The sequence below is a fragment of the Rhea pennata genome, chromosome 5, assembly GCF_028389875.1.
Source record: "Rhea pennata isolate bPtePen1 chromosome 5, bPtePen1.pri, whole genome shotgun sequence".
NCBI classification, from domain to species: Eukaryota; Metazoa; Chordata; class Aves; order Rheiformes; family Rheidae; genus Rhea; species Rhea pennata.
In genome coordinates, this window is record NC_084667.1 from 67396539 (window position 1) to 67407920 (window position 11382).

Here is an 11382-nt window from a genome sequence, read left to right on the forward strand (position 1 = left end):
CTTGAATGAAAGAACACTTATTTTGTGAAACCCCAGAGATCATCGGTGCCAGCTGTGAAGGAGTCATTTCTGGTACCCTGCACTGCTAGTCTGTGGATTTGGCTGCTAGAGCCCACATCTGTCCTCATTTTCAAACACGCAGAAAGCTTGTTTAACTCTTCATTCTGCATCTGGCAGAAGATACACTCTTTACCTAAAATATTTTTTGCACTTCTTATTATGTGTGTTTTCTGTATATGGTTTAGGGAAGTTTAAAATCAGATGACGATCCTCCAGCGATTCCACCCCGTCAGCCGCCACCTCCAAAGATACAGCCTCGTGCTCCTGCTTACACTAACCCCTTCGAGCAGCCACTGCACAGTCCGCCGCCGCCGCCCCCCAGAGACCCTCTTCCTGACACTCCGCCGCCAGTACCGCTTCGGCCTCCGGAGCACTTCGTAAACTGCCCGCTGAGCCTCCAGCCGCCGCCAACAGGACGCTTGCACCGAGACCCCGACTGGTTCAGGGAGGCCAACACCGGCCCCAGCTCTCCCAGCACTCCTCCCAGCACGCCCTCTCCGAGGGTGCTGCGGCGCTGCTGCGTCATCAGCGGGAGTCACAACAACCTGGCGCACCCGCCTGCGCCCCCGGTCCCACCCAGGCAGAATTCTAGCCCTCAGTTACCAAAACTGCCACCAAAGACTTACAAAAGGGAGCTCTCCCACCCTCCTTTGCACAGACTGTCTTTGCTAGAGAATGCAGAAACTCCTCAATGACCTTAGCCATATTAGTCATTGACACTGGAATAGTATTTGTAAAGTTCCTTTTTTTTATTTATTCAAAAAAGGCAGTGTATTTTAGTACTTTCACAAATTATGCTCTTAAAGTGCTGCTGATCAAAAAAAAAAAAAAAAAGCTTAAATTGGAAAAATAAGACTATACACACTCTAGTCTGTGTCTGTTCCGACCGCATTACCCTCAGGTGATCAGTAGCATTGCCTTGTTTCACATCCTCAGTGCCGACAGTTATGCCAGTATACAAAATATACCTTTTGCACTGTAAACTACACTAAATGAATTTAAACTGACATCATTTTATTGCACTGAGCCAAAAAGGTGCGTCTGTGGAATTTTTTTCAAATTAGAGCACTAGTGGCCTTTTTTTTTAAAAAAAAAATGGGATAATTACACAATAGGAGGATGTACAGTGTTACTGATTTTAAACCTCTGGCCACCTGCCTTCTAATTTTGTGTAAGCTTGGAGGTTTGCGAGTGACAGCTACTTTCTCAAATATTTTAATGCCATGTCTTAATTGCCATTGATTTGCTGCCGAAGAAAAAGGTTGAAATCTAAAAGAAGATACCAAATTATTCAGTTTGCCTTGATTACTTTGACAAAGTGTAAACAAGGACTACCTGTGTCAGATATTGGAAAGGATCCCTAGTATTTAGCATGCATCTTGTTCAGATGTGCCTTTTTGTTTTGGTAGGCAAAGATGTCTTAAGCTAAAGAGTTGTCTACTGTTTTGAGAACAAAGCTATATGCCATGTATGTACAATTGTTTATATTGTATATTTACAGATAATGCTAATAACCTGTATAAATTTAAGTGACTTGAGGCCTATAATACAGTCTGCTACTCTTGCAATCTTATACAGTCAGAAGTGTTTCCTCTGGCTTAGGAACAGTGTCTTGCCTTCCAAACCTAGTAACTTTCTTTAGATCTCACTTAACTTAATTGTGAATCCGTTTTGGAAATTGGTAGCATTTAAACCAGCAAACACTTAAAGCTTTATTAAACTTTTTAAACTGAAAAGTGAATGGAACTTTTATTTGCCAGTTGAACTACTTGTTTGAACTGGTGAGAGAGTGAGTCTGTTTTACCGGTAGTACTGTAGCAGCATTTATAAAGTGGCAAGAAGCCACATTTTATTTACTGGTCTGTGGCCTTTTACTGTGCTTTGTATCAGAGTTCTTAACAAGATTAATAAATCACCCCAGTTTTAATTTTTAAGAGATTGAGCAGTGCGTTTTCCTTGTTAAGGACAAGGTTGGGACTTGGATTTGGTAACTCTGTGGCAATGCAGAATTCCTCTCTATTGCACACTGTCCTTTTCCGCTTTGGTTGCCCTTCACTCTGTAGTTAGTTGGGCCTGTACAGTGCCATGAGCAAAGCTTTGCGGGAGTTGAGCCTGATACAGGAGAGCTCCCTGGGAGTTTAACCTTTCCCCCCGCTGGTAACCCATGAGGTGTTTCAGCCCCTCTAGATGGGGAAGTTGTCAGAAGTCATTTCTGTTTTTTCTGTCTTTCTGCAGCTCAAACACTGTGGTGGGATTTACAGCGGCTCAGGCTGCCAGGTCACTCCCTGGCTGCTCAGCAGCCTGTTCATGCGGCTGCCACCATCTCGAGCACTGTCTTAGGGAAAGGAAAGGTGATGAATCTTCTCCTGGTAAGATGTACCTTGCCACCTGTTGCTTGGACATTCCTTACCTACTGCCCATTTCCCTTTGTGCTCCTTTCCTGACAAAGAGGCAGAATCTCCCTGAGGTGTTATACTGAAGGCTGCTCACAGATGAGCCAGAATACTTTATAAGAAAGAGCAGCAGCATTTTATAAAAATAAAGCTCAAGAAGTCTCAAATTTGAGACATACAAACAAGGAGTGCAGACAGGAAATGGAGAACAATTTGATTATAGTCGTTCTTCTGCAGTTGAAAACAGCTCATACATCTCTTCTGAAGCCTAAGTTTGGGAAGAACAAGGAGGCTAGAACTTTGGGGGAAAGAAAAGAAAGAAGAAAGTAATGGGAGTGGCCATTCCAGATCTTGGAAAAGAAAATGCAGAAATAACTTTAACAGCTTGATCAAAATGAATTTTACTTTTTCCACTTGCAGAATAGAACTTAAGTCATTAGTATTTAAGTCCTCACCAGCAGCTATTGCTAAAAGATGAGTTATGTTTTTCATGCTGTTACACAGAAATGGTGGTGTAAGAAAAAAAAATTTCTTTTGCATCTGAGAATATGTTATGTATCTGCTTTATACCTTTCTGTACAAGTGCTTAGACCAGAAATACTTTCAATATCTCATACTGAAATGCAGCCTAACTTCAGACTGTGGTCCTTGTTCAGCAGGGTCCTTATCGGATGAATTTAAGCTGCACATCTGCTGATTAGGAATGACTGATGCGTATCACAGTGTTTTACTCCATTGAGACCTTTGGGAGGTTCCAGCTGGTAATGGAATTCAGAGAGAGTTCAAACCTGCAGAAAAAGCAACATACATTTATCAGAACTAACCTTGAAATGATACTGCACCAGGGAGTACTACTTAGAATAGCCTTTCTTTTTTAGGTGCCAACTTACATTTTAGGTTGAAACTTACAGAAATATGGGGGGAGGAGGGCTGTGAAAGATGGCCTTCTTTCAAAATTGATTGTGAAAGAGTGGTTTGGGGCAGAAGTTCTGAATTGTACACTTCAAAACAGTGAAAATGGAATAACCCCCTGTGGGGCCCAGGATGATTTGATTAGGAAGAATACTGATGCAGATAAAGGAGAAAAAGGTCTCAAGCCTTGGCCATTGTTCTGCAGCAGACCAACACTGGCAGCGGTTGGCGTTCCGGACAGCAAAGGGGACGAGTGGTTCACACCAGCTTCCTGAAATACTCGCTTGTGTTAGAAGGCAGCAGTTAAACAATGTGCCCAACTGCATTTCCTGCGCATGAAAGATGCACTCTCACCTTTATGTGGCCAGTTCTGAATTTAATCTAAAGTATACAAATCAGCATGATTCAGAAAAGAGGCCTCACTATACAGGATAACTTACCACATAATTAAACTGTCCTCCAAGCATAACACGAGCTGGAAAATACAAAAACAACTGTTCCAAAGGAGGGTAGCAGCAGTGCTGCCAGCAGCTTGAAAGTACGGCGGGTACAGAAAAAGATATTCCCGAAGTAACTGTTTTGCTATGGAAGTGGTTGGAGGCAGTTAGATTCCCACCAGTGTGGTTCAAGGGCAAGCCAAGATAGCAATAAATTATTGTTTCAGTTAGTTCATAATTAGAGGGATGGATAAAAAGAGCAAAAATGCTAGAGCAAGAATGTGAAACTGCTGGTTTTGAAGCTGGCTTCTGTGGGAAAAGGCTGTTCCTTCAGAAAAGTGCAGATAAGCAGATGGAATGTGAAGGCATTTAACAGCAAAAGAAACATCTTTCTAGCTGTTTCCAATGATCCTATTTTGAGTTGCTGAGTTTTAGCATTTTCTCCTGCTCTAAAACCTGAATAATTTCTTGCGCTATGACTTGGCAATAGCAGAACCAAAAAAGGAGGGGGGGGGAAGAAAAAAGAAACAATCCTTTTGCTTCTTAATTTTTTCCAGATTTATTCCAATTTTAAGAAATATACCACAGGTTAAGATTCTGAATTCCAAGCAAATGCAATAACTTCTCCTTGGGGAAGGGAGTTAACATTAGTATGAAATGTTAAGAAATAAAGTAGTAAGAGCTTTTCCCCAGAAGTCCTAGAAGTATCGACAGAAAGCCTTTGCACTCAAAAAAGGTGACTCTCAGGCAACTCATGTTAAGCTGCTTTTTAAAAACATTACAGAAGTTTAAATGTTGGATGAAGGCCTACAGTGCCTGTAACTCTTGCTGATTTGAATGGGACTGCATATGCACTGTACTTAAACACTACAAGTCTTTGGTCGCATTAAATAGCCTGTGAAATAGATAATTGCTTAAAAACAGGTGAGGAGATACTGGAAACTTTGAACAAGTTTGCCATTTTACACAGCCCTGCACTCGTAAACTGAACATCTCCAAGAGATACTCAGGTGCTTTCAACATAGGCACTTGGTGTTATACCAGACGTTCACATGGTGCTGGCAGAAGGTTTCCATAGCACCAGATCTCTGGTTTTCAGAAAAAGCAGCTGGAGGTACTCTAGCATGAGTAAAATGCCGATAGAAACATAAATCTAGGCCTTAGAATCATTTGCCTGATACTTCATGAAAACCGAGTCAAAATGGCTCAGGGCTGGCAATTAGATTCTATGGGAAGCAAAACAAGCTGTCAAAATCTTCAAACTGACCACTGCAGAGCCGAACTGCAAAACTGCAACCCATTGCACAACAAGCTTGGAGGCAGATCTTGAATACGGTCAAAATCCTTATATCTGTGACCTACCCAAACTGTGGCGAAAGGCGAGGAGCTCAGTGGTAAGTAGGCAGTAGATAGAGGGGAGCTGCTTCGCTTCTCAGCCGATAGGAAAGGACACTCACCTTCGAGGTGGGTTCATCTCACCGACCTGCTCTGCATGTCCTGACTGTGCTTTGGGACATTGCATTTGGTGGGACCAAGCTGAGGACAAAAAATCATGGTACGTTATTTTGTTTTTAGCCAGATTTTAGTTCAAATCTGGAAGACTTTCTTCAGTGCTTTTTTCCCCTGGCTAGTATTTCACATGAGCTTATCCTGTGCAGACACCGATGGGTTAATTGGGAAAGCTTGACTTACTGCCAGGTACGCTCGTGTATGTGTTCAAACATGAGATGACACAACTTCTTCCATGTAGTTTCCAAATGAAGGTTTCTCACCTTTTCCCTTGAGGGAAATCTGACTTTCGTGGAGGACACGCACAAGATTTTAGTAAGAAGGTGAGTAATGGCCGATCATTTTCTCTCCTGCAGCAAAAGCAGTTAATGTGGTTGCTTTACATTCACTCCTGCACTGCAAACAAGCAGGAAAAGTAAATGAATGTATGTTTTACTTTTAAGCAAACACCTCTCAGAATACACTTTCATACAAAACCCTATTTATAGATCAAATGAACGAGCCACTGGTGCACGTTGTTGCCCCCTCTCATATACGGGCCTTCCACAGCCGTAGGCAGGTACTGTATTACATGAACATGATATTACATGGTATTATTATGAACCTAGCAGGAGGTCCAAAAACCAGTAATTTTTACCCTTTTCTAGCCAAGCCATGCTGCTGCCGCCGGCCTCCCCAAGCGGACTGAGGTGACCGCAAGCCGGCCCCAGGGGTGCCGGTGCTTGGCCTCTCCGCGCTCCACATGCACCGGTAAGGTTTTAATTTTTTGATGGGGCTGCGAGCATAAATACCAAAAGGATTTGAGGGGTGGGAAGGTGTTGTGGCCTCCAAGGGGCTGCGCAGTGGCAATAGAGCCTGTGCCCCACCAGTAATGCTGAGGAGAGCTGGCTTAACACCAGCAAAGGACTTTTAGGAAATGAATTGCCCGAAAAGACGGTTAAATCTACGTGGTTTTGGCCCTACGCGGGCGCCGCTCGCCTCGCGGGGCCAACGGCCGCCGGCGGGAGTCGGGGGCGGGGAGGGAGGCGCCGCGCCGCCTCAGTGCCGCGGCCATGGCGGGTTTCGTGCGGGAGCTGGAGCGGCGCGGCGGGCCGGCGCTGCGGCTGGAGCAGCGGGCGGCGGGCGGCGTGGGCTGCGTGGTGTGGGACGCGGCGCTGGTGCTCGCCAAGTTCCTGGAGAGCGGCGGCGGCCGCCCCGCGTTGGCCCGCCGCGCCGTCCTCGAGCTGGGAGCCGGCACCGGCGCCGTCGGCATCATGGCGGCCACGCTGGGGTGAGCGGCGGCGCCGCCCGCGGCGCTGTGAGGGGGAGGGGGGAGGGGCTGCCGCGGCCCCGCGTTTTCGCGCCCTTTTTTTTGTGTGGTGATTTGGGCGAAAAACTCGCTTTTAAGTGCCCGTCCGCGCTTTGCGGCCAGGAGCGGGGGCGGGGGGACCCGGTGCCTCGCCTGGGGAAGCCCGCGGCTGCGCTGACGCCGCTGAGGGGGAGGAAAGGAAGGGGGAGGAAAAAAAAAAAAAAAAAAAAACAAACAAAACAAAAAAAACACCCAAAAAAAGAAGAAGAAGAAAAAAAAACCCAGCGTTTTTTAGGGCAAACGTGACGGTCACCGACCTGGAGGAACTTCAGGAGCTGCTAAAGGTTAACATCGAGAACAACAAGCATCTTGTCACAGGGTCAGTCCGAGCCAAGGTACTGAAATGGTTTGTATGATCCTTTTAATACTCCCACTTGCTGTTTAGCTTTAGCGGGGATTACCTTTACCGCTGTTAAATTGCCAAATATACTGGAGAATAATTGTTTTGAAATGGAAGCCCTATGTAAGAATCGTGGTGGTTAATTTTATTATATGTTCAATCTTTCAAAAGATTTTGTTGTATCATTACTGAAGTTTTGTTTTCTCCTCTTTTTGCCTCTTTTTAGGGGTGAAGATGTAACAGAATTTCAGCCTCCCCCCGATTACATACTGATGGCTGACTGCATTTACTACGAGGAGGTAAATGAGGACTTGGTAAAAGCCAAACAGCTGGCTGGGGGAGGCCGTGGGTTTAATGTGAGAAGTGTGTGATGAAGCCTGTTCAGCTAAACACTGTGCTTTCATCTTGGTCCCCCTGGTTTAGAGCAACATGTAGAACAAGGCTGAAAAAGATATTTTTAACTGATGAGACCTTTTTTTAAAAAAACTTCTTACCATTCTATCCATTATTCTTTTGCTTTGTTTTGTTTTCTTTTTTGCCTTGGAAGCAAAATTTGAGAGAAAAAAATAATGTGGTTGATAGTTGTGAACTGACTTGGGCATCAGTGAAGGCAGTTTAAAGAATAATGTCATGTCCCTGCTGTGTGCCTGTTGAGGGTCTCATCACCTTTCCCTGTGAGGGTAAGGAGAGAAATCATACTTCAACCACAGGGCTCTTTGTAGTCTGCTGCATCTGTGAAGCTGTAGATCCACAGGAGGTACATGGAGAGCCAACGTGAGCCTTAGGAAAAGGGAAGTGCCATGAAGGGTTCCATGTCCCACTGCCTTTTCAGCTCTCTTGCCAGCCCCTTGCTTTGGTCCCTTAAAAGTTGGACCTGTTTCTGTACACAGAGGTCTGGATATGAGCCACATTCTGAGAATGGTTAAGAACATATTTTGCTTTTGAAGAGTGTCACGAAGTGGAGTCATCCTTGTGTGCCTCAAGGAAATGTCTGCTTCAGCAGTGTGGAGTGATTTTTAGCCTAGGTGTTAGTTCAGTTTTCTTGGTCAATCTAAAACCTTGTTTTTTTTTTTTTTTCCTGTGCAGTCTTCACTTTATTATGTATTTTCCAGCTTGCCCCTGTATTTCTTTTGTCCCAGATAACATACTAAAAATAAGTGCCTGAGATGCAAAACTAGAAAGTTTTCTCTTGGGTGAAAACTTTCTCTAGTTACAGAATATGGTGTCAGTAAAATGAACTTGAAATATAAGTAGCAAATATTTAACCTCTTTTGAGCAGTCGTTAGAACCATTACTGAAGACCCTGAAAGACCTTACTGGCCCTGATACGTGTGTGTTGTGCTGTTACGAACAAAGGACTATGGGGAAGAATCCTGAAATAGAAAGAAAATACTTTGAGGTGAGTGTTCGTAACATGTGCTTCAGAGCACTAGGATAATAGTTTGTGTGTAGGAAAACTTTCTTTGGCTTCATTGAACCTTGATGTTATTCTATGTGCAAATTCAGGTTCACAGCACAAATAGAATTTGCAACAATAAACCATGTTTATTTTCAAATGGTACAGAAAATTGACTGATAACTCTGAAGTTATTCTTTATCTTACCAGTAGCAACTTTCTGGATCCTTTGTGAGTTTTCCTTTCCTCAAAGGCTAGAACTAACCTTTCCTAGTCTTACCTGTATTGATTTTTTCAAACCAGGCAGCCAGACATCTGTTGTTAAAAGCCTCCATAGCTTGTGGTTGTTTGCTGGAGGTGCAAAAGTGCTCCCCCATATGTAAAGCATTATCTCTCAGAATAAGTAAATCATTTTTGCAGGAAGTGAAGTAGCATTTGGTTGCCTTTTTCTTTCTGCAGTGGTTGGTGTGATGTTATTGGAGGTTAGTGGAAGGATTAAACACAGATCTGTGGATTTTTTTATTTCCTTTTCATAATTTTCTTGAAAGCATAGACAAAATACAGGTAAAGTTTTCAAAAGTGGCTCAGGAGTCCAAGACTTTCTGTTAAGTGATATAGCTGCTTTTGCAAAAACTTCCCCCTCCAGTGAGAGAGTGCTAATACGTGATACAGTTAAATAGGCTAGTTATATCTTCTGGTCAGATGAAAATCCAAAACCTTATTAGTAGCTGAATCTCTCCAAAAGTATTGCAGGTTGTAGGGATGACAATCAGTTCAGGATTTGACTGCACTTGTGAAGTGGGCTGAAAGGTAGTCGTTCCACAGAAGTGCTGGATTATATGAATAGAGAATACCAAGAAAGAGGGAAGGGGGAATGGGCAAGAATTCCAGGGTGATTTGTGCCTGTTAATAGAAGCACTTAATTAGCCTTGCCTTGAACAAGCTGTTGTAGGGACTAGACTGTGAGGACAGTTGCCATAATTGAGATCGAGTCTGATGAGGTACTTAATGCTCCCACAGTAAATATGATAGGGGTAGGTGTTTCTAGATGCTTACTGTCCTTTGAATTTATTTGCTTCCCCTCTTGCCCTTCATTTGACAAGGTTGGCAAACAGAAACAGGCACTGTGGTTTGGTTTAGCACTTTGGAGCTTTGAGGAAGCAAAATCTTTTATCAGAAGCTTTAAGACTTTCTTTAATGTTGCAAGATGTCTGTAGCTTTGAATTGGTGCTGGGCAAGTTAAAATGTAAGGGGGAAAATGGCCTGCATGCCTGCAGAGGCCTTTAAAGAAGGGGGCTGAGCGTGATGGTTCCAGACTCTTACAGCTTCTTGTGTTCATGCAGTACATTGCGACCTTTTCAACTGAATGTGTCTTAATGCATTTTAATTCCAAATGGCAGTGTCATTTGAATTGTTTTGCTTGTACTGTAATAACAGCTGCTTCAGAGGGACTTTGAGTTGGAAAAAATTCCTCTGGATAAGCATGATGAGGAGTATCGGAGTGAAGACATTCATATCATGAATATCCACAGGAAACAAACGGTAGGTTGATTTAACTGGTTTAAGAATATTGCCAGAAATTCAGAGTTGCTGTTTATTTGGCATGGTTTGAGCCTTCCATGGTTTAAGCTGTAAACTGACTGTGAAATGACATTAGGCACCCTGTGGAAGTACAAACCAGAACTGTTCTTGTACAAAGAAGCTCTTTCATTCCAAAACACAGTATGCTGCAAGGTACCATCTTTTGTCTTCAGCAAGAACATCTTTGACCTGCGTGCTGACTTTCTGTTCTGCTTCTGCAATGTGTAGTGCAATGGGATCTAAAAACTGGAGTCTTGAGGTGCCAGAGCAATAGCAACAATAGGCCAACAGCATTTTTTTTTGTGCTATGTGTTCTGTTGTATGGCCATCTTCCCAAAGACAATCTGTAGAGGTAATCAGCAACCTGTTAGTTTTGTTTAGGTTATATTTTGGTTAACTGATGGGGCAGACAGTTATGCATGAAGAAGGTATTTTGCATATGGTGCTGACATGGCAGGTGGGTCCAGTGTTATTTTTCTTTTTTTTTAAAAAAAAAGCCATTTAAAATTTGTACCTTTAAAAAAAAATCTCTTCACAGAATTTTCCATCATGAGATCTTTGACCACATTATCTATCCTCTGGCAACTGGCTAGAGCTCTGGAGAGGAGAGAGTATGTAATAACACCACAAAGGGACTGTCTCCAGTGTGGTTTCTGACTCATCTACTGAGCATCTTCTAGATGGTGGATTTGGCATGAGGCACTTAAAGAAGTGGGCTATTTAGACTAGATCCACTCATAGCACCTTTCTCAGAGGACAAATGTGATCTGTTGATATCTGCAGTGCAACCTCGCTGAGGAAGGCAAAAATGGAACTGAAGTTTAATATAGGCCAGCATTGGGTTTCTGTTCCTGGTTACCTTTGCTGGGCAGCTGCTTCTCAGAGCAGCAAACAGCTTAAGAGTTCCCACAAAGGAGATCCGAGGATACCACAAAATCATCTGTGTGCTGTAAAGCACAAAGGAAGCCAACAGCATCATCTGTCCTTCCTGAGGAGGAAACCTTCAGGTGGGCTGAAATTCACCTTCATACAGGCCCAGATATCCAGTCAATAAAACTTTTGTACTTGAAACGGGTCTTGGCTAATGACTTTTTTTAAGTCTGTGGTTTCTGTGCTTTTGCATTGCAGAGGTCCTATGAATCTTGTTCTAGGAGCAGGATCTCATGGTGGTAGGTACTGTACAAATATAACGAACAGATGGTCGCTCTTCTAGTGTGAAATTGTTCTTTCTTTTAATTCCATCTGCGTTTTTCCAGTATAAGAAGCTGCAGTGTTAAGATTTGACACCTTTAAACTATTCTTGTGAGCGCGTTCATTGTTTCAATCAGTATTCATCACCAGGCTTCCTCTCGTTGTTAGGCAGTGATTGCTTTGAGATTTAATTTCAAAGAAAAATTAGCTTTTGC

General features: G+C 43.3%; 2 protein-coding genes across 2 annotated transcripts in view; both read left to right on the plus strand.

Annotated features, from left to right (window-relative positions):
* SOS2 (SOS Ras/Rho guanine nucleotide exchange factor 2) overlaps window positions 1–1994 on the plus strand; it is a 56171-nt gene extending 54177 nt beyond the window's left edge. The window contains exon 23 of the mRNA XM_062577788.1: window positions 246–1994. Within this exon, the coding sequence (XP_062433772.1) occupies window positions 246–755 (510 nt within the window). The 3' untranslated portion in view covers window positions 756–1994. The remainder of the gene's footprint in view (window positions 1–245) is intronic.
* Window positions 1995–6363: 4369 nt separating this feature from the next.
* VCPKMT (valosin containing protein lysine methyltransferase) lies at window positions 6364–11047 on the plus strand. Its single transcript, XM_062577929.1, has 6 exons — window positions 6364–6581; window positions 6895–7005; window positions 7226–7298; window positions 8279–8398; window positions 9833–9937; window positions 10515–11047. Exons 1-6 carry the CDS (start codon window positions 6364–6366, stop codon window positions 10527–10529), a joined length of 642 nt encoding a protein of 213 aa, XP_062433913.1. The 3' UTR covers window positions 10530–11047.
* The last annotated feature ends 335 nt before the right edge of the window (window positions 11048–11382 follow it).

What these genes read in the sequence shown, in the direction of transcription:
- VCPKMT (XM_062577929.1), top strand. Translation starts at nt 6,364, where the DNA reads ATGGCGGGTTTCGTGCGGGAGCTGGAGCGGCGCGGCGGGCCGGCGCTG. An exon ending in ATCATGGCGGCCACGCTGGG is followed by an intron (nt 6,582 to 6,894) that starts GTGAGCGGCGGC and finishes AGCGTTTTTTAG; the next exon opens with GGCAAACGTGACGGTCACCG. An exon ending in CGAGCCAAGGTACTGAAATG is followed by an intron (nt 7,006 to 7,225) that starts GTTTGTATGATC and finishes GCCTCTTTTTAG; the next exon opens with GGGTGAAGATGTAACAGAAT.